Source organism: Myotis myotis, unplaced genomic scaffold, assembly GCF_014108235.1.
Source record: "Myotis myotis isolate mMyoMyo1 unplaced genomic scaffold, mMyoMyo1.p scaffold_m19_p_5, whole genome shotgun sequence".
Classification (NCBI taxonomy): domain Eukaryota; kingdom Metazoa; phylum Chordata; class Mammalia; order Chiroptera; family Vespertilionidae; genus Myotis; species Myotis myotis.
This window is the reverse complement of record NW_023416357.1, coordinates 32,718,120-32,741,551: the sequence shown is the minus strand read 5'-3', so window position 1 is coordinate 32,741,551 and position 23,432 is coordinate 32,718,120. Positions and strand designations below refer to the sequence as shown.

The 23,432-nt window shown below is 36.4% G+C and overlaps 1 protein-coding gene and 1 non-coding gene across 14 annotated transcripts in view; both read right to left on the bottom strand.

The window, feature by feature from the left end:
- The window catches only part of IPO11 (importin 11), a 162,215-nt gene that overhangs the window by 130,991 nt on the left and 7,792 nt on the right, over nucleotides 1-23,432 (bottom strand). For 10 of the 13 annotated variants that reach the window (XM_036308397.1, XM_036308394.1, XM_036308396.1 and 7 more), the window contains exons 2-9: nucleotides 18,648-18,685; nucleotides 17,485-17,628; nucleotides 15,737-15,837; nucleotides 12,821-12,893; nucleotides 10,967-11,170; nucleotides 6,065-6,197; nucleotides 1,721-1,779; nucleotides 726-774 (exon numbers count right to left, since the gene is read on the bottom strand). In XM_036308397.1, the coding sequence (XP_036164290.1) occupies nucleotides 726-774; nucleotides 1,721-1,779; nucleotides 6,065-6,197; nucleotides 10,967-11,170; nucleotides 12,821-12,893; nucleotides 15,737-15,837; nucleotides 17,485-17,628; nucleotides 18,648-18,662 (778 nt within the window). In that variant the 5' untranslated portion in view covers nucleotides 18,663-18,685. Of the gene's footprint in view, nucleotides 1-725; nucleotides 775-1,720; nucleotides 1,780-6,064; nucleotides 6,198-10,966; nucleotides 11,171-12,820; nucleotides 12,894-15,736; nucleotides 15,838-17,484; nucleotides 17,629-17,788; nucleotides 17,808-18,647; nucleotides 18,686-23,432 lie in introns of those variants that run through there. The other 3 variants (XM_036308392.1, XM_036308391.1, XM_036308398.1) reach the window with 3 other exon arrangements.
- Nucleotides 15,285-15,391, bottom strand: LOC118657156. The gene has a single exon (XR_004967890.1). It is a non-coding gene; the product is annotated as a U6 spliceosomal RNA (small nuclear RNA).

Below are 23,432 nucleotides of genomic sequence, written 5' to 3'. Positions count from 1 at the left end.
ATCAATGTGTCTTTCTTACACAGATGTTTCTGTCTCTCTATCTCTCCCCGTCCCTTCCACTCTCTCTAAAAATCCATGGAAAGTTATCCTCGGGTGAGGATTAACAACAACAAAAAAATACACATATAGGATATACATACCTGTGTGTGCATACAGGGTATGTATACGTGTGTGTGTTCATGCACATGTGTGTACATCCTAAGCAAAGATGCTTACAGTTATAGGGAAGAGAAAAGGATAACTAACAGACCACCAGTATAATACAACACAAATATAAATGATAAATTATTTTTGTGGGGTAGTGGATTAGAAAGGGTCCTAAAGGTAAGCCAATGAAAGTAAATGAACAAGGGATTTACAAAATGAAAGTACAATTTAAGAAAATTTATATGTAAAATATACTAAAAGCAATAGAATCTTTAAGAAGTCTAAATAACATCTGCACAGAATCTACACAATGAATATCTATTAAATGTACAAGTACTGTGGATGTCTGCAGTAGAAATACAGAAGGAATGAACACAGAGTAGAATTTTTAAAAAAAAGTTTCCTCAATATAAGGCAAGACTTGTGTATGAAAACAAAGCTGAGAGTCCTATTTAACTTCAGAGAATTAATTATCAAGACACAAGATTTTAGCCTCTCTCCAGGTTTGCAAGTGCAGAGCAGAAGCTATTAATGAATAAGGATTCTACAGTAAAAAGTACTATCATGGAAGTACTTACTGCATTCCAGAAATTGTTTCAGACGATCAAATATTCCATGTAAAAAACCCTAGAAAATATTTTTTTAAGGTGTCTCAATTTATTCTGTAATAAACATTTACCTTAAGCTTTTTCAGGGATACTAAAACTTACCAAATCATCTTAAAAAGTTAAAATTAAGTAAAAAATACTCCACTATTAAAAACAAGTCTTATACAAGAAAGTATTATAGTAAGCCCCCCTTATCCAAAGGGATTAAGTCCTAAGACCCGACCCCCCAATGGATACCTAAAACCTCGGACAGTACAAAACCAATATGAAATGAAATAAAGTAAAATAAAATAAAATAAAATGGCTCTGAGTAGACCCAAAGACCCAATTTTTGCAAATTTTGCAAAAATTTCTGTGTACCTCCACACCCCCAACGCAATCCACAGAAAGCAATACTTTAGCTGACCTAAACCCATATGTGAAAACTAGTATTTTTGCATACAGAGAAATAGATGACACTATAGTAATAATAAATATACATCACAACTTAGGTTTACCAATGAGGTTTTCCCCTCTAATATACATATTTCTTAATTGATTGCAAAGAGAATGTATAGGTGTTAAAAGGAGAAAAAAATCATTTTAAATATACAAAAACAGACAAAGGAAAATATCAAGAAAATAAATAACTACGACACAACTGGTAATATTATAGTAGCAATCAAATTCATAGTTCACTTGAATTCAGATTCAAATGAACACTCTCAATGTATCATGTCATCTTGAGAACTAATTTAGGCCTATTTCCTCTCCTTCACATAATAGCTGCTTTGATGTAGTGAAAACAAACCACAAGTCTAAAAGTATAATTAACACACAGAATGGTTTTAAAAAAACACTACCTTGTCACATAGTAAATACATTTAAATGAATGCTAAGTAAAAAGAACAGGCTTCAAAGTTTTCAGGATACTACTAAGCATTTTCCCAAAGTAACACAAAAAATCAGTTACTTCTTCCACTTACCATCACCTCCATATTCCTATGAGGTTCCACAAATCCATTAACAGTTAACTTACGCAGAACTGAAAAGTAAAATCAAGCTTTATTTGCATCTTATTTTTTCATATTTTATCCTACTAAAATCATGATCAGAATAAAAACTTAAGAATCACAAAACCTCATCAAGCTTGGCGGCTATCGTCTTAACATTTAATAGTTACAGAAAAGTAACTTCTGGTCATTGCTTGCTTTGCTAAGTGGGAAAGATGGAACCAAAGCCAAGTTTTTACGATGCAAAAGTAGTGTTCTTCTCATCATAACACTCATGCTTCTAAAACCATATTGCAAAATTTAGTTTAATTTCTATAACTGTTAGTGCTTCTCACCTGCAATAACTCCTACAGCAGTGATGGCAAACCTTTTGAGCTCGGCGTGTCAGCATTTTGAAAAATCCTAACTTAACTCTGGTGCCGTGTCACATATAGAAATTTTTTTATATTTGCAACCACAGTAAAACAAAGACTTATATTTTTGATATTTATTTTATATATTTAAATGCCATTTAACAAAGAAAAATCAACCAAAAAAATGAGTTCGTGTGTCACCTCTGACACGCGTCATAGGTTCGCCATCACTGTCCTATAGGTTGAAACTGAGGTTACCTCTAATCCATAAACTTTAAACTATGCCTTAACAGTGATCAAAAAGTTTCATTGTTTTAAGCTACATTCATGAAAATATAGTATCTATTAAAAGGGATATGAAAATTACTCTATTTCCTAATATGGAACAGACTATAGTGCTCAATTATAAGCATCACACTTTATGAGTAAACTGGTATACACAGGGAAACTAGAATGATAAAAGATCTGAAATCAGATCTAGATTTAAATAATAGCTCCAATGTCTATAACTGTATTGTCTTAGGCAACTTTTCTAGAGCTCACATTCCTAATCTGTAAAATGTGGCTAATAAGTCCTACCACATGGGGTTACTAAAGAATTTAGTATCTACAAGTAGAACACGTAGCTCAAATAGTAACAACTGAATGGCAACATACAAGACTATAAAATTTAAAATCACTTTCAGAAAATAATTTTACAGACAGCCTTGCTATCTATGTAATTAAAGAGTTAGTGTTCACGAGGTGAAGTCAAAAGGCAGTATATTAAAAATAGGTTTAGAATGCACCTGTCTACAAGACCAACATTTCATACATCATTTACCTACACTCAAAAGTTATTATGCCCTAGCTGATTTGGCTCAGTGGATAGAACGTTGGCCTATGGACTGAAGGGTCCTGGGTTCTATTCTGGTCTCAAGGGCACATGCCCGGGTTGCGGGCTCAATCCCCAGTCGGGAGCTTGCAGGAGGCAGCCAATCAATGGTTCTCTCATCATTGGTGTTTCTCTCTCTCTCTCTCCCTCTCTTCCTCTCTGAAATCAATAAAAATATGGTTTTTAAAAAGTTACTACAGTAGGTCCTCGGATTACATAGGAGGTCCGTTCCTATGGCGCAATGTAACGCGATTTTCGCCATAAGTCGGAGCCCACCTACATAAGTACCTACGTCACTCACATGGAGCACATACACAGCAGTAATGAAGTGAAACAGTAAAAAAAAAATTAAAGAAAGATAACAATTCCTGACCTTTACTTGTGGTAAATAAATAATAAAAAACATAAGGCACGTATGTACATACGTCGAAATGACGGAACTTTTTTTTTTTTTATAAATAAATGGGAGCTGGTGATGAGTCCCACATAACCCAAGGATTGTATATCATAATAGAAATAAACAGAGTTCAAACTCATCTCTCTATACCAGACACACTCTTTCCCACCAAGACACCTTGGTCTATACTATGTGGGAGGGTCCTTTCTTTCTGCCTTCATTGCCTAGTTAACTTTGACTTTATGATTTTGATTCAAGCATCACTTTCTCATATAAGTCTTTTCTGACCATATTATCAGTTATCATAACATCAGTAAGGCCCCTGTCACAGATGTCATTTTACATATATCTGTGTGGTCATTTTATTTCTGTCTCTCCAGTGCCAACCACTGACCTATAAATCTGTTGAATGAAACAATGAGTGTCTAAAATAGGGGTCCTCAAACTTTTTAAGCAGGGGGCCAGTTCACTGTCCCTCAGACCGTTGGAGGGCCGGACTATAGTTTAAAACAAAACTATGAACAAATTCCTATGCACACTGCACATATCTTATTTTGAAGTAAAAAAACAAAACGGGAACAAATACAATATTTGTATTTGCATGTGGCCCGCGGGCCATAGTTTGAGGACCCCTGGTCTAAAAGATACTAAATGCAAATAGGTGTAAACTTTGAGATTACATGTGAAAAAAACTCCATTCCTAAGACTTTAAGTTGTAACAAGATAGAGATTAATAGCTGGAGAGAATAAGTACTTTCAAGAAAAATGCTATGGGTGTTTTTTTTTCTAGGTCAAATGCTTTAGAAATGCTAATGTGTATCTAAGACCTTTAGATGGGGAGGTAATGAAAAGCTTAAAGCACGCTAATAAAGAGTAGAGCTATATCCTTTTTTCAGGAGTTAAGCTCTGAAATCAGCAAAGCAAAAAAAGTCTACAGTCAAAAAAACTCATGAAAAATCTTTAATAATTAAATTCACAGTCTTGTTATACAACCTTATAATTGGTTTCTCGGACTCTTTCTGAGTATGCATCTCTCTCTAAAGCCTTTGAATTTCTTCCACAAGGATGTTGACAAAACCATCTGCACTCACTTGTAAAATCACCTGTACTGGATTTTACTTGTCAACAGTCCTTTAAAATCATTCCCTTTTGAGCAAAAGGTTAGGTTTTGTGCATCTTCAGGTACTAGAGTGAGTATGATAAAAGGCCTTGTGAATAAAACAGAAGGATGCTAAATGAGCTCTAGTAAAAGAAAACTAAAGGCTGCTTGAGATCAAATTAAGAAACATAATCTAAAAGAGCCTCAGCAATCAGAACAGAAGGCAAGAGACTATAAGACAAAGAGAACAAGCCAAGTGAGTGTTTTAAAAAGGAAAGGAACCTCAGAATACATTCAAGATAAGTAACTCAGCCGAGGGAAAGTAAAAATGGAGATTTATGCTAAGATTATGCTGTATCTTGGCCAGGTGGCTCAGTTGGTTGTAGCATCATCCCCTACACCAGCGGTTCTCAACCTGTGGGTCGCGACCCTTTGGGGGTCGAACGACCCTTTCACAGGGGTCGCCTAAGACCATCGGAAAACACATATATAATTACATATTGTTTTTGTGATTAATCACTATGCTTTAATTATGTTCAATTTGTAACAATGAAAATACATCCTGCATATCAGATATTTACATTACGATTCATAACAGTAGCAAAATTACAGTTATGAAGTAGCAACGAAAATAATTTTATGGTTGGGGGTCACCACAACATGAGGAACTGTATTAAAGGGTCGCGGCATTAGGAAGGTTGAGAACCACTGCCCTACACCAAAAGGTTTCGAGTTTGGTTCCTGATCAGGGCACATAGCGGAGGTAACCAATCGATGTTTCTCTCTCACACTGATGTTTCTCTCCTAAACATCTAAAAAAATCAATGAAAACATCCTAGAGTGAGGATTTAAAAAAGAGAGAATGCCCAGCATACGAAAACACAACCCAAGATGATACCCCATCAGGTACCATCTAAAATCTAAGCGAGCCTGACCTCAGGTAAAAAAGATGGACCCTGAATTCTCGGGCAAAAGAGCTGGGAAATAGAGCTGAACTAAGCCTTGTGGACAGGAGAGGTAGCATGACAATAAGGGTAGCAGCCCTTAACACTACATACATGAGAAATGTAAAGTAGAAGCAAAAGAAAGAAGTATTTGAAAAGAATGTATTCTGAATAAAGAGATGACAGTAATGTAAATATAACGTAACACTACTGTAGTTCTGGCTGGTGTGGCTAGGTGGTGAAAGTGTTGGACTGCACACCAAAGTGTCGCAGGTTCCATTCCCAGTCAAGGACACGTACCTGGGTTGCAGGTTCAATCCCTGGCCCAGGTCAGGCACATTCAGGAGACAACCAATTGATGTTTCTCTCTCACATCGATGATTCTCTCTCCCCCTTTCTTTCCTCAGGTGAGGATTAACAACAACAAAAACCCCAAAACATAGAACTATTGCACACTTTCATCAATTAGAGTAGGAAGAGTTATTCTCATAAAAGAAAGACAAACTAAAAATAATCCCTTGTCTCTAAGGGAAAAATTAACTCTTATTCTCATGGTGAGACCAGCAATAGAAAATCCATCCAGAAGAACTATTTGGTGACTATTCTGAGGTATGTCATTTCAAAAATGAACATATCAAGTTTAACAGCACCTTTCAATGATAGTAGAGTTCGTTCTAGTGAATTTAGAGCTGCAGCTTCATTGCCAGAAGAAACATGATGAAGGAATGTGTCTGTGTGGTGATTCCACAGAGAGCAGGCAAAATTATAAATTCCCGAAGCTAACTGCAAAGAAATATCAACAAATTTGTTCACATTATAGAAGTCAGTAATCAATTAGACCTACACAGTAATACATTTCAGTTATTAAATTGAGCACACATTTTCAATGAGATTTGAAATAGTCAAGAGTCATTTATCACAAAGTTTCAAACTTTTAAAGCCAAAATGCATAGTAATAAATAGTTTACTTGGCTGCTGCTATGAACATACATACATACACACACACACAGACACACACACACACACACCCTAAAATATTAGTTTCTTGAAACAATACTAAGCCTAATGCTTACATTGTAATCTGATATATTCTACTTATACTTTTTATCTTCTGCTTATAGGTTTAAAACACTGATTTATGGACTGTCACTGAGTACATCAGATAAATCAATATACTAAGAAATACAAAGGAGTCAAATATCTGTGTCCTGCCAGTTTTACCTATATTGCTTTTGAGCATTTAGAGCCAGGAACATACAAACCACCTGCGTGTCAGGCTGCTTTTCTAACATATACTGCTATTTAAAGCCCAAGTCTCAGACTGAGAAGCAGTTAGCCTCAGCCTCCCAGGTTGAGGCAGAACCAACTTCCAGTGGTATCTTCAGTTTTTCCCCACAAAGTCGAAGACCAATCTAGCTGAGCCTACATGGCCATTTTATTTTAATAAAAATCAGATGAAAGTACATATGACTAGTTATTATTAGCATAAAATACAGAGGTTGCTGTAAAAACATAAAAATGTTGCTGGTTTGATTCCCAGTCAGGGCACATAGGAATAAATAAAAATCAATAATAAAAACATGTTTTAAAAATTGCATAGCAAAGAATCTAAGAAAAATAAATCTAATAAGATAAGTAGGTCAAGAACTTAGCTCTATGCCAAGAAAATATAAAATGAGAAGTAATAAAACTAAATGTACAAAGGTCTTCTAGGAAAAAACAGATTAAAAATGCAAACATCTATATTGACATTACGCTATAAGATTTCCATCTCAAAACTTTAATGGTGCTTATATAGGTTAATCTAGAGTAATAAAGATTATAAATTCATGGAGTCATACAACTTTAGAACTAAAAGGAAATTTTAAAGAATCAAAGTTTAAGTGCCTTGCTCAAAATTCCAAAGCTGCTCAGTACAAAGAAACATTCTTCACTGGAAAATAGAGCTTCTCATAATTGTTAACCCATATCTCTAAAAACAAGTGAAATATAATGCTCTCAAAAGATCTTCAATCTTTTTTTAGGTTTGGATTACTTTATTTACCACAGGATATACCTTTGTGGGTTACACATGTCTAGATATTATTTGATTAATACATTCATAATTACATTAGAATTACTATTTGTACCTTAAATTTCCTTGCTTTCATAGACTTTGGATTGTCACTTTAATTGTACTTAATGTCAACTTTTTTAGATTCAGGTTTGTATGAAATTTTATAGAAAATGGTTTCTTTTTTGTGTCAAATCAAGCTCAATTTTGTTACTGCAAAACAATTTTCTCTCAACTGCTGATTTTGTAATTTGTCACCCCTGAAAAGAATTTAATTTAACATGGAAGGAAAACAGGATATAAAAATTGTTGGGACACACTGAGCAGAAAGTAGCAGTTTTAAATACAAAGTGCACTACTTTGCAATAGCAACTAGCTTACTTTTTTGTCTATGTGTGAAAAACTAATTCAGTACAGTAGATGAAAACTATCTTGGCATTACAGTAAACATTTTTTAATGTTTTTATTGATTTCAGAGAGAGTAAGGGAAAGGGAGACAGAAACATCAATGATGATAGAATCATTGATTGGGGGCCTCCTGTTAGCCCCATCCTTGGAATCGTGCCCACAACCCAGACATGTGCCCTGACTGGGAATCGAACCGTGACCTCCTGGTTCATGGGTAAGCAAGCACTGAGCCACACCAGACAGGCTAAACATTTATTTAAAGAAAAGTTTTCCTGTATTTCAGATTACCAAAATAATAGAGGCCACTTTATTAGCTAGCAAAATTGCTTTTTATAATATTTTCCCATATATACTACCTTCAATTAAACTATACATCTTGTACCCCAAGGCATCAGACAAGACTGCCCTCCTAATCTACACTATGTTCCATGTTTCCAGGTTCACCTACTCCATTCCAAAATGAAAGGTTCTAAGCCAGTGGTTCTTAACCTTCCTAATGCCGTGACCTTTTAATACAGTTCCTCATGTTGTGGTGACCCCCAATTTCATTGTTAGAAATTGAACATAATTAAAGCATAGTGATTAATCACAAAAACAATATGTAATTATATATGTGTTTTCCAATGGTCTTAGGCGACCCCTGTGAAAGGGTCGCGACCCACAGGTTGAGAACCGCTGTCTAAGCTGAAATATTTTTCCAGGTATATTAAGTTTTGTATATACTTCCAAAACTCCTTTTTTTTTTGAAGTTTTACACAATATTAGACTTTAAAATCTACAGTCCTCCCTCATAAAACTCATAGTATAATAGATCTCAGAATGGTAAGTTAACAATTATAACTCAGCACAATGTAACAAATATTGTGCTGGAAGTAGGTACAAAATGCTGGATAGACCTATATTTTATTCTATATGGAAAGGAAATAGCCTCTCCATATTGAGCATTTAGAGCCAAGAACATATAAATCACACTGCTTGTCAGGGTCCTACATATTTTAATAACAATAAAATCAAAGGATTAAAGAAAGATGTATTTCACCTGGAGGTAAAAAACAAACGGAAGGGATAAAAGTGAGCTTCACACTACAAGGAAACATAGCAAGAAAGCTGAAGTAGTCAGAAAGCTATCCAGAATAAGGTCCCTGATTAGATAAAATCTGTAGAGATTGCCTAGGCTAAATATAAATTATACCTGAAAACTAAAGCAACACATTTGGGGCATACAACTTGAGAAAGCCAAACTAAAAATTAAGACTTCCATAGAAGGGTAGTAAAGAATAACTATAAGAGAGAATATTCTAGATATTTGACTTCTGTATGGAAAACTTCCAATATAAAAACAATGCATAAAAGTAGATGTGAGGATGAAAATAGAGGCTAAAGTGATGTAATTTGATGGAAGGGGCCACAAGCCAAGGAATGAATGCAGGTGGTTTCTAGAAGCTCGAAAGGCAAGGAAACAGATTCACCCCTTGGAGGTGCCAGAAGGAACACAGCCATCATGACATCTTGATTTTAGGACTTCCGACTTAAGAACTGAATAAATTTAATGAAGCTGATGTCTGTCAAAGATAACTTGGAAAACTGAAGTTTGGATCCATTATTTTTGGATCAAGGCACATCAGATTACTCAAAGGGAAGAAAACGTTTTAATGGTTTGTCACAAATTTATAAAACTTTACGGGAAGAATTGACTGCAAAAGAAAGGCAAGAAGACATAAGAAGAATTAACCCTGCACAAAATGAACTTGAGATAAACAATACTCTTCTGAATCAGACAAAGGAAGATGTTGTCTTCTAAAAAGTGAAAGGTGCAGTCAAGAGTAATTTCTTCCAAAAATACTTTATGTTTGTCTGTATTCCATATATATTTGAAATATCAAGGTCCTACATATTTTGATAACAATAAAACCATAGGATTAAAGAAAGACGTATTTCACCTGGGGGGAAAAAACATACGGAAGGGATAAAAGTGAGGAAAACCAACAAGAAATTCATAGAAAGACCTGATAGGATAAACTTTCCTTTCCTTGTCCATTTCTTTAGCCCCAGTTAGATATCAAGCAAAAGTGACAAGGATTTCAAAAGCAACCTTTCACTAAAAGAACTGCTCTTATACTCAGCATCCTCAGTAAACACAAGATTGACTATTTAAACCCACTAGGTTAAAAATAAAGAGGGCAGCATGGCCAGTGTGGCTCACTTGACCATGGACCCATGAACCAAGAGGTCACCTGTTCAATTCCTCTTCAGGGCACATGCCAGGTTGCGGACTTGATCCCCAGAGGGGACGTGCACGAGGCAGCTGTTCAATATTTCTCTCTAGATTTTTCTATTCTCTCTCTCTCCTTCTCCCTCTCCCTTTCTCTCTGAAAAAAATCAATAAAAGAATACTAATAATAAATAAATAAAAAAGAACTAATGTGGTTCTGACTTAAACTTAAGTGTATGTAAGAATCACCTGGGAAGCCAAATCCAGATTCCTAAGCACTATCCTCAAAATGAGGATTCCAAAGAAAAGCAAGAATACTGTTAAAAATATGTTGAGACTCACCAGTGTTATATGGTACAGTCCAAAAAGTCAGGTCGAACAACAGGAAAATCGCTGTTTTGGTAGTTCAAGACAAATACAAAAGCACCAAAGCAAATGAACGAAGAAAGGAGTCTTTTCAACAAATGGCGCTAAAACATGCAATCAAGGACTACTGCCCCCCAGTTATGTCAGGCTCCTTCCTACATCTGCCCATCCATTAACCAGGCATGTCAATTTTAACTTCCTAAATTTCAGGTCTGTATGTTCCCTTTACCACTGCTTCATTTAAGAGCTTTATCATCTCATCTGAACTACCCCAATAGCCTCAAACCAGTCGCTTTGCCTTCAGACTGTTCTCTACCAACCAATTCCCCTCACTGGCAGTGAAGTGGTCTTATGGTCAATCACTACTCAGCTTACAATCTTTCAGCTATTACCTATTATTCTGAACCTTTTGGAAAAAATTCATAACCTTTCAATAAAATATTTAGGTAAAATTATGAATAGTTTTATATAAGTAGCATGGTTTTCAGAATCTAATTATGTTAAATCACTTACATCAGAAAACAGTTTTCTATCAGCAGCCAGACGTTTAGAGGCCAGAGTCTTGGTGACATGATAGAAGGTAAGTAAAGCTCTGTGCTGTCGAAGATCATCTTGGACTTTCACAGATTCTATAAGAATGGGAATCAGTTCAGGCCACTGTCTGGGACAGTCCAACCGAGCAACTTTGGCAATGAGTACTGCAATCTGAGTTGCAATCTGGAGGGGAAATTAATCATCAGAAATAAACATATGTATGGGGAAAAAAGGAGACATATGTACTACTATCTGTAATACTTTAAACAAGAAAATAAAATTTTTAAAAGAAGAAATAAACCTGTAATAAAAGCAATGGATAAGAAATGCATTCATAGTTCAAAGTTACCTTTTTGGTTATTATACATTTGACCAAAATGAACAAAATTTTTCACAAAACAACTGCTTAAGACAGTAGTTCTCAAAGTGTGGTCTATGGATTTCAGGGTGGGGAGTGGGTGATTTAAAATCCTTCCAGGGTCTGTGAGTTCCTCCCTTTCCCAATAACCTATTTCCTTCATATAACTTCTACCAAAATAATATACTGCAACAGAGTAAATAAAGAAGCAGATATGAAAGTGTAGACATCTTTTTTAAAAATATGTTTTTATTGATTTCAGAGAGGAAGGGAAAGGGAGAAACATCAATGATGAGACTCATTGATCGGCTGCCCCCAACTGGGGATTGAGCTTACAACCCGGGCATGTGCCCTGAGTAAGATTCAAACCGTGACCTCCTGGTTCATAGGTTGATGCTGAACCACTGAGCTACACGGGCAGGCTGGACATCTTTCAAATAGCCAGACACCAAAGAGATATGGAAAAGTACAGAACAATGCAACTCTTCTCATTAATTTATCTATTGCTTTGAGAAACAGCTATCGTTCATCTTTTAAATTTCTATTTACATTAAAAGTAATGATTTTATTATTTTTATTTTATACTTTTTTTTTTAATTTTCGGTTTTAGTTTCTAATACAGTAAATATTAACCCTAATCCTTTAGGGTTTTATTTTGGCAGTGTAAGGAACTTCTAGGATTACAAAGTTTCAGAACCACTGACCTAAGAATAGAAATGAACATCAAATATTAGGTATTTAAATAATGATATTTGTTCAGATCAGTGTTAATCAAATTCTGACTGACTGAACATCTAAACCAATGACTTTCTAGATCACCCAAACTCTTCCTAATCACCTCCTGACCCAGTAAGAGCTACTCCATTCCTCTCCATCTTCCCTCATCTCCTTAAGGATCTATAAAAGCAATAATACGTTGAGATAAAATTGCATTGAATACATGACCAAATACAGTGTGCTTTGTATCCATAAGCAAAACTTACTTTATTCTTAGAAGAAAAATCCCACTATAAAAGAAAAAAAACTGTATAGTTTACTACCGATCCCTCACATAGTAAGAACTGAAAATGTGATGGATGAAATAGGCAAAATCGTGAAATCATCCTATAGTATACAAACAGAAGGGTTCATCTAAATCATTAAACTTAACTTCCATGCAGTAAAACTACAAATACAGAGACATTTGCTTTCCATGTTAGCTAAAAAAAAAAAACTGAGGAAGTTTAAAATGCATACAAGTATGTCTTAAAATGACTTCTGAGTTTTAAATAATTAATTGTCAAATCTAGCCAAAATTCTTAACAGCTAGAACTGGATCTCAAAATTCAAAAATCAACAGAGAAATGTATATAAACATCACAAATGGACATTATGTAATAGATTTTATTTTTAATGCCCAGTAACAAAATTAGTTTGAAAAAGAAGCAAAAACTAAGGAAAGGGAAAGAATAATTAGCATTCATTTTCTCACTAACCTGATTTATTGGTTCATTGAAGTTGGTGATTAGCCCTGCACGCAATGTAGATTTCTCCTCCTCTGAGAGAGCACTGAAAAAAAAGATGTATTTATTATGCAAGAGAATGCTACCTAACAATAAATGCAGGTAAGCACTACTGTGAATTTTAAAAATAAAAAGCTTTTTAAACAGGGTGTCCCTGATTGTTTTGGTAAATAAATAAAATTATTTCCATTGTACTTTGGCACATCAAGTAATTCAAAAGCATAAAATTCCTTCAAAATTGAATAAATAAGAAGTACAAAACAGCAAGCCATATAATATAGACAAATCCACAGTAATGAATGTAATTTTTCTTTATTTTTTCTATCACTTTATTCCCCTTTTACTCTACCTCCCTCCTCCCAATCACCACACTGTTGTCTCTATCCATAAATTGTTCCTTTTTTTCCCTTTTTTGCTTAACCCATATGAGCCCCCAGCCCCTACCCCAAGCTGTCAGCCTGCACTCTATGAGTATGTCTCTATTTTGCTTGTTAGTTCGGTTTGTTCATTAGGCTGTACATGAGTGAAATATGCAAGTGGTACTTGTCTTTCTCTGACTAGCATATTTCTCTTAGCATAATGAATGTGATATTTTGATGTTTGCTTTTGATGTAAAAATAGTTACAGACAAAAAATATTAATGGTTGGCTAAAAAAGAACCAAAAACCTGTAAGTAAAAATTAGTTTTCCATTGACTTCTTTTTAAAATCTGATTGCAGTTGTTCTTTGGAGAAAAGGATCAGGTATCAAAGAATGCTTGGGATGGAAGACTTATTAGAAATCAACTAGTTTAAAAATCTCTCATTGTAGATATCTGGAAAGTATACACACAATACCAATATTCTGACTACACTAGATAACAAAAGGACAGGGATGGAGAATATTCACTGTATAAGATGGTATGCACTGTACTTTTCTAACTATATGAATGTATTGTTTATTTAAATCTTAAATCCCTCATTTTAAGGTTTTCCATTCTGGCAGATGAATCATCCCAATAAAACCAGCCATAAAAGTTGTAGAGAATTAAAAACAAGTTATAAAGCATCTGTTAAGATGAACTGTGTCCCCCAAAAAAGACATCTTAAAGTGCTAACTTCTAGAACCTGACTGTGACCTTATTTGGAAACTGGGATTTTACAGATGTGTAATCAAGCTAAAATGAGGTTATACTGGATTAGGGTGGCCCTAATCTAAGCACTGGTGCCCTTTACAAGGAGAGAAAATTTGGACAAAGACACAGAGGAAACATGCGAGAAGAAGTCTATGTGACGATAGAGGCAGACATCAGAGTGATGCACCTTCAAGCCAAGGAACACTAAGTATTGCAGACCACAACCGGAAGCTAAAAATACAAAAGGAAGGATTCTTTCCTAAAGCTTGTATCTTAATATATGCCAGAAGAGATAACTTGGGATTTAACTTCTTAATACCATACAATAACACTATTAATTTGTAAAATTTAAAGTAAATTCCAGTTTCTAATTCTTTATGTGAAAGTACAATCTGAAATATGTAATCATAATTTACTCTCCCTTACAGTCATTTTAAATGACTACTTATACTCATTATAACCATATTCTTCATATAACCAGTATAAAATCAATTTTAGGAATCATCTAAAATATAACTGAACACAACAGTAGAAAAATTTGTGCTGCTGCACTGTTTCCAATAAATCAAAAATACAGTTTATCACTAAATACTGTCTCTCAAAATTATGAATTTATTTTAAAATAAGTTTGCTTTACACTACTACATCTTAAGTGCAGCCTTAAAAAATTCTAGTTGCTTCCAATATTATTCAAGGGCATATTTTATAAGCACTTTGAAATAGACAAGTTTTTTTTTAAGGCCTTATAAATATAGGAGCTATGGTGCCATCTACTGGAAAACAAAGGCTGTTACTTCTTCAGCAAGGTTCACTATTTTCTATCAAATAAATTCCAGAGTCATGTCTGCATTTCCTGTCTATCAATTATATAACATGTAATTAATTATTAAGAGACATATGTTCATTTAACCACCTACAGAGCAATTACAACTGAATCTGATGAGATTACAAATGTATACTATCCCATTCCCACTGCAAAGGAAATTATGCAAAAGAAACTGGAATTAACATCTAGTTGGCTCAGAATTGACCTGGGATTTCCTTCTCAATGACTTTTTTTCAAAATCCTAACCTCAACTTCTTTAAAAATAAAACACAAATAAACATTTTTTTTCCAACATGAATTATTCAACTCAACCTTTGCTCTGTGCTCATCAAATTTGAGATCCTCGAAAGCAGGCCAACAAGAAAGCCATGCATACGCCTGCCCATAATAAAAAAAAGTCATGGGAAAAAGCAATAATATGGATATTGATTTGTAATTAACTAAGTAGAATACTTTTCTTCTTTAATAAGTAATACATTTATTTTTCATTTAAGTATTAAGAAAAAAAACATTTCACAAATTTGCAAGTCATCCTAACATAGGGACCATGCTAATCTGCTCAGCATTGTTCCAATTTTAATACATGGGCAGCTGAAGTAAGCACAAGCTCATTCTTTTACGTAAAGAATGAAGATTAGCCCTAACTGGTTTGGCTCAGTGGATAGAGCGTCGGCCTGCGGAATGAAGGGTCCCAGGTTCGATTCCGGTCAAGGGCATGTACCTTGGTTGCGGGCACATCCCCAGTAGGGGGTGTGCAGGAGGCAGCTGATCGATGTTTCTCTCTCATCGATGTTTCTAACTCTCTATTCCCTCTCCCTTCTTTTCTGTAAAAAAATAAATAAAATATATTTTTTTAAAAAAAAGAATGAAGATTAACAGATATACTCCAATACTTCCCTGAATTTAAAAAGGATTACTGCACTGAGAGGGGGAGAGTGATGAAACTTACTGAGGTGCTACACGTCTCCAGTAACGATCAATTCCATTTTTAAAATACAGCACAGCAAGCCACCTTACATTAACATCCAAATCGTGATTTGTGAAAATATTCTGTAAATTAAAAAAACATAGTATTAGAATAAACATGTAAGTTAAAAGTATAATATACAAGAAAATATGAATAGACTTTTAAAATTAGTTTCATTTAAATTATATCACTACATATATCATATTATTTTCTAAATACCTACAGTTCAATTCATATAAGAAAGTAGAATGCTCAGTAGAATGCTAATTGTTTAAGCTTAGTAATGTATACGTGGAGATTCATTACATTATTCTATTCTTAAGTATGTTTATTTGTTAATAAACGTAAAACAAAATAAACCTCATTATATATCACAATCTACACACACACAAAAATCATCGAAATAAAAAAATCAAAATAGAGTCATTGACAACATAAATTCAAAGATTCTAAGGAGTGAAAGCCCTTGAGTTATTAATAAATGCTATGAAATAAATTATCTGAAAGTATTCTCATTAAAACAAGTGTGTTTACAAATTGTGTGATAGCAAAACATTTTTAAGTTATATAAATGCAGATGTGATGTAATTTCAACTCAAAATTAACCAACACTCAAAAAATCTGCTTACTGTGTTAATACAGATAATCCTCATTTTTCACAGTAGTGGGACCCCTTAATAATGACTGTGCAAGCTAAACCATGTAACATTATTTTAATAATAAAAGAGGAAATTATAATGTTCTGTGGTCTTTAAATTTTTTATCAAAAAATTAAAATTGTTATAAAAAATGTGTAATGATAGTTATAAATGTATCTATACTAACAAAAGGGTAATATGCTAATTAGGCTGGGAGACCTTCCCGGAGACCTCCTGGACATTCTTCTGGACAAAGCCACGGTGGTGGGGCCGAGGTAGAGGCGGTTAGAGGCCAAGAGGGGAGGGCAGTTGTGGGTGATCAGGCTGGTGGGGGGCGGGGTTGATGGGGGTAAGCAGACCAGCAGGGGGGCCAGTTGGGGGCAAGCAGGCCGTCAGTGGGGGTCAGTTGGAGGTGATCAGGACAGCAGGGGGGGGGGGGAGACAGTTTGAAGTGAGCAGGCAAGCAGGGGGGCAGTTGGGGGCGAGCAGACTGGCAAGGGAGGCAGTTGGGGATGAGCACACTGGCACGGGGGACAGTTGGGGGCAAGCAGACCAGTAGGCAGAGTGGTAGGGGAAATCAGGCAGGTGAGTGGTTAGGAGTCAGCAGTCCCAGACTGCAAGAGGAATGTCCGACTGTTGGTTTAGGCCCAATCCCTGTAAACCAGCAGTAGAACATCCTTCGAGGGGTCCCAGATTGGAGAGGGTGCAGGCCGGGCTGAGGAACACCCCTCTTCCCCGTGCACAAATTTCGTGCACCAGGCCACTAGTATGAAAATAAAAAGAACAGTAAAAATAATATTTACATTGTAATTTAAAACATCACAGAACTTCCAGTCAAGATGGCAAGGTAGGTAAATGCAGTATCCAAATTCTCCCACACCACATCATTAGTGAAACCTTCTAAGCAGACCCTACCAATATCCTATTTATTCACTCATCAACAAACATTTCTTAAACACTTTCAAAGAGCCATGTCCTGAATTAGTAAATGGCAGTGCAATGGTAGCCAACCATTTGGATCAGTTTCACTAACTAATCCACCAATACAAGTGGGTTTTTAAAAGTTAATATAATGGTGTCTGAACAACTTACCAGCAGCACTGAATAGAAACCTGGCTGTGTTTCCCATTGTTTCAACTGCTCCTCTGCTGGTTTTAAGAGAGCAGTATCTTGACTAGTGGCCTGTGTTAAGACCTGAAGAACAACAGTGCTGGCACTATTGAGATCCATGGAAACCTGGAAATGATAAATTAACATACTTGAAATTAACATACTTTATACACAAAATATTAACAGAAATAGAGAAAGAGCTTCAATGTTCTGAATTCCTCCTATACTTCAATCATCCACCTCCTTCTTCATGTTTCTATCTAGCCTATGTATCATCCATACTTACTTAAAATTTCCATAATTCAATTCAAGCCAGCTAAAATAAAAACAAAGTTCAAGTCTTAAAATAATAGCCAATATCTGAGCATATATTATATGCTAAATATTATATGAAGGTTTTATCCATTTACATATTCCTAATACTAATTCTGTGTGGCGGGTAGGGAAGTAAAAGATCCTAGACTTTACCTTGCCATGGTCAATTTTATCTTCTCTTTATTATATTCTTCCCTTTATCCCCCCTATGCTCTCTTCCACCTCCACCCCCCAAGGTCACAATTTATTAAGTGGCAGTGCTGGACTTGAATACCAAAGCCACAACAGTCTTAATCAGTATCTAATACTGACTCCCTTGAGTGACAGGACTGCTCTCTAAAGCAGCGGACACCAACCGGTGGTCCAAAAGGTTAGCGACCACTGGTCTAAAGCATCTCTGTAGTCCCAGAAGCCCAATAAGACACACAATGTATGCTTAATAAATATCTGCTGAATAAAGAAAAGTGAACAACAAATGACAAGTGCTGGCAAGGATGTGGAGAAAAAGGAACCCTCGTGCACTGCTGGTGGGAATGCAGATTGGTACAGCCACTGTGGAGAACAGTAGGGAGTTTCCTCAAAAAATTAAAAATGGAACTCCCATTTGACCCAGTAATCCCACTTCTAGGAATATATCCCAAGAAATCAGAAACACCAACCAGAAAGGATATATGCACCCCTATGTTCATAGCAGCACAATTTACCATAGCTAAGATTTGGAAACAGCCTAAGTGCCCATCAGCAGATGAGTGAATTAAAAACCTGTGGTACATCTACACAATGGAATATTGTAGATATTTACGTTGCAGTAAAAAAGAAGGAATTCTTACCATTTGCAACAGCATGGATGGACATGGAGAGCATTATGCTAAGAGAAATAAGCCAGTGGGAAAAAGATAAATATCACATGATCTCACTCATTTGTGGAATATAATAAACAACACAAACTAATGAACAAAAATAGATCCAGAGAAGCGTCAAACAGACCGTCAAACTTCAGAGGGAAGGCAAGGGAAGGTGGGGTGGGGTTAAGAGATCAACCAGAGGACATGTACGCATGTATATGAGCATAACCAATGGACACAGACACTAGGGGGGTGAGGGCATGTGCTAGAGGATGGGGGTGGCCGGGAGAGGACAATGGGGGAAAAACATATGTGGTACTTTAAACCAGCAGTCGCCAACTGGTGGTCAGTGAGGTCCGAAAGATTGGCGACCGCTGCTTTAAACAATAAAGAATTAAAAAATTAAATTAAAAAAGAGAAAAGTGACCATTTTTGAACAATCAAGTACTTCACACTGAACCACATGGCAGCTAATTAACTCATTTGTTTCATCCTGGAGGATTAAGGTGGGAAGCAGAGAGAAAAGATCATTAAAACAAACTGTGAAAAATAAGTTCCGAAAATAACAGTTGGAACCCAGAGCACATTTCCCCCCACAGAAGCACTACTATGAGTGGTTCAGATAATAGGGCTGTTAGGTCCAAGAAACAACCATCTTTCATAACTTCTACTGGAAACATTTCTAAGCACTAATTAACTTATAAGGGAAGCTCTAAGCAGCAATCAGTTCCTAATCTGCAGATTAAGTGCATCATCAAAAAGAACTTAATTCAGGAATGACAGACCTATAATGGATTATTAAAAACACCAAATAAATAAACCTTAGTAAATGTTTTAAAGATCCCAAACAAATCTGTAAGAGCAAATCTGACAAGTGGACTAATATCACTTTTATCTAGGAAGAACGTACAGCTATAGGAGCGCTTCCCAGGTCGTGTAGCAAACTAGTACATGGCAGAGTGAGGCCCATAACCAGCTCTCTATTCCTACTATCACACGAAATGGCCTCACCACACCACCCGACTCCCAAACACCCACAAACCTACCATATTCTCCCACAATAGGTTCCTAAAGAAACTGTCAAAAAGATCTCTGAATCCATCAGAAACCTAAAAAGATCACATTCAATATCCATACAGTACTTAACTGGGGAATTCTCTTAAAAGGACAGTGATGGCAACAAAGAACAGGGAGAGCAATGTATAGAATCATTCAAATGTAACAGTGTGGAAATAAACTTCATTTGAGTTAAAAGATAGATGACTACCAACGCCCCCTAGAATTAGCCTGCAGAAATATAATAGGGTTTCTACTGCTATTTGCACCTAGTACTGAAGCAGACATAACCAGTCTCCAAAAGAGAACTGAGTGATAAAGGTGGTGGAGGAAGAAAATAACAGGAGGGAGAGGATGGAGAAATCAAGAGCAGACAGACAGACATAACTAACTTGTGGGAATGGCTAAATGTAATTTCTCAAAGGACTTGCCAGGATCTTCACAGAGATCGTCATCAGGTACACCTGAGGGCCAGCGAAGCTAGTCTCTCCCAGTGGAAGCACTGTTACGTCTCCTCTGTGTAGAGGTCTATGTGTAGTAAGAAAAATCTTCTACATATGTTAAAGGAATGTATCCTTTTCCTTTCAGCGTTCCTATCAATTACCAACCCCCTTAGGACAACCAAGCAAACAGCAAGATTAAATTTGTCTAAGTTTTTTAATTGATAATGTAAACAATGAGGTTGATTTGATTTTTCATTAATTTGTACAGTTTCAAAATCATGAGAGAAGAAACATTGCCTCTATTTTATTGGCTACAGAAGAGAATTACTCAAAATCTGAACTCTTCTCTAAGAACAATAGAAAAGGAGGTGAAAATTAAAAGGGCAGGCATTTTGTACTTCTCTCTATAGTACTTCTCAATTGAGTCAGTTCAGTTTATTCATTAGTAGGTTTATTCTATTCTTTGATTCTATAGAAGTCTAAACAAACTAGAAATATGTGAAAGAGCCTATAAATACTCATGCCTGTTACTGGACTTTCTAGGCTTGTTTCTGTAAGATACTCCCCCAATTCTAACATCTAAAGATATATACATGTGCCTATAGTTGAAAACTTACCATTTTCATTAAAAGAAACACAGACAAGGAAACTCAGCACCTCTGCCTGCCACCAACAAACAGACTGACTGCTTCCTGCAAGCCCCCTACTGGGGATTGGGCCTGCAACCTGGGCATGTGCCCTTGACAGGAATTGAACCTGGGTACCTTCAGTCCGCAAGCCGACGCTATGTCCACTGAGCCAAACGGGCCAGGACCAGAAGAACTTTCTTGTCCAACTGCCAAACTATCTCTGTTGAGAAACTGTAATGAATCCACACTGTGTATTATGGATTTGAATGGTACTGGCATCTTTGGAACCCTGGCTGATGTCCAAAGTCTATGTCTTTAATTTTTATTTAATTTCTTGAAAAAATACTCTTCCTTGCTTTGAATTAACATCAATTATTGTTGATGATACTCCAGCCAAATGCTTTTTTGTTTCTTCAATCACTTTTCCTTATCTCTTGATGACTTTGGCATTTACATAGTCAAAGGATGTAAAAAAATAACAGCTTTATTACGATATAAAGTACAGATCATACAATTCACTTACTAGAAGTATACAATTCAGTGGTTTTTGTATATCCACAGAGTTGTGCAACCATCACTACAATCAATTTAAGAAGATTTTCTTTATCCCCAAAAGAAACCACATTCCCATCAGCAGTCACTCTGCATTTTACCTGGCCAGGACAAGAAAATTCTTAGTCTACATAATTTACCTTAATGATGAAAAAAAAGAAAAAAATGTTTTTTTAGAAAAAAATACAAAAAAACATTTTTAAAAAGACCAAGTTAAAAGTTTCACTTTAAACTTATCCTAAATTTCCATCAGCAAATTTGCTTCATTTCTCTTCCCTACTCCTCTAAAATATCCCAAATTCTCAATAGCTTTAAATCATTACATATTTGTTTTGTCAAGCACTTACAAAATCATAGCAATCTACACTAATAAAAGACAAACATGAATATTGACTGTACCTTCGCTACACCTTAAGCCACGCCCACCAGCCAATCATAGCGACTATATGCAAATTAACCCAACCAAGATGGCGGCCAGCAGCCACGGAGCTGGAGCAAACAGGAGGCTGGTTGCTCCAGTGATGGAGGAAGCCAAGCTTCCCGCCTGCCGCGGCCGGCTCTGAGCTCCACTCAAGGCAACAAAGTTTCAATTACAGAAGCTAAATAAACCCCAGACACCTGCTTTCAGCCGGCCGTGGCCACGGAGCTGGAGCGAGCAAGAGGCTTGGGTTGACCATGGCGATGGAGGAAGCCAAGCTTCCCGCCTGCCCTGGCCGGCTCTGAGCTCCACTCAAGGCTACAAAGTTTAAATTATAGAAGGTAAATAAATCCCAGAATAAAAAAAAAAGAAAAAAAGGAGAGGCTGGGAGCTTCCGTTGCTGGGGGGCTTGGCCAGCCTGAAAACAGCCCTCAGCCCCTCACCCAGACTGGCCAGGCACCTCAGTGGGGACCCCCCCACCCTAAAGGGGGTATGGCCAGCCTGAAAACAGCCATCAGCCCCTCACCCAGGCTGGCCAAACCTCCATCGGGGTGAGGGTCCCCCGACTAAGGATGTCCGACTACAGCTTAGTTCTGCTCCATGCTGGTAAGTGGACACCCCACAAGGGCTGCCGGGCTGCCAGAGGAATGTCTGACTGCCAGCTTGGGCCAAATCCCCCAGGGAGCAGGCCTAAGCCAGCAGGTGGACATCCTCCGAGGGGTCCCAGATTGCAAGAGGGCATAGGCCGGGCTGAGGGACCGCCCCCCCCCCCCCCCAGTACACAAATTTTTGTGCACCGGGCCTCTAGTATCTTAAATATAGCACATTTAAGTAGATAATGTAGTCACTAACTACACTCTCATCATAAAAGTTCAGGAGAAAAGGCTTACAAGCTTGATCTTCAGTAACAAGAATTGATAAGCAACAGTTCTGTCAGATTATCTAAATTTGTGATAATAATGTTTACCAAAAAACAATTTCCTGCCGAAACCGGTTTGGCTCAGTGGATAGAGCGTCGGCCTGCGGACTGAGAGGTCCCAGGTTCGATTCCAGTCGGGGGCATGTACCTGGGTTGCGGGCATATCCCCAGTGGGAGATGTGCAGGAGGCAGCTGATCGATGATTCTCTCTCATCGATGTTTCTAACTCTCTGTCTCTCTCCCTTCCTCTCTGTAAAAAAAAAAAAAAAAAAAATTTCCTCACTCAGGGAACTCAATCTTGTAATCAAACAGCAGTTTTAACTCAGTCATCTCTAAGAAGCACTTAATAGTCTATTATTTGGTGTTTATAAAAACAGTAGTTTAAAATATTTAAGTCTGAGAAAAATAAAACCAAACAAAATGTTCTAATTTATTGATTGCTTTCCTTTAAGCTTCACATATTATATACATTTCCATTACATTAAAGGGAAATAAGTATTTGTTAGAATGTCTTAAATTTCATCTTTGTTTTAGTGATACATTTTTATTTTTCCTTATCAATATTATTTTGTATTAGTTTCAAGTATACAGCCTAGTTTAACTTCATTTCTAAGTCTTCTCCATGACAGTTCCACATCAACTTGTTTCTTTACCAGATAACACACTACTAGATCTACCTACCATTCCTAAGAATATAAAAATAAAGTGAGTAATCTGCAGTGCCACCTGATGGTAAGAAGTAAGTGCTACACC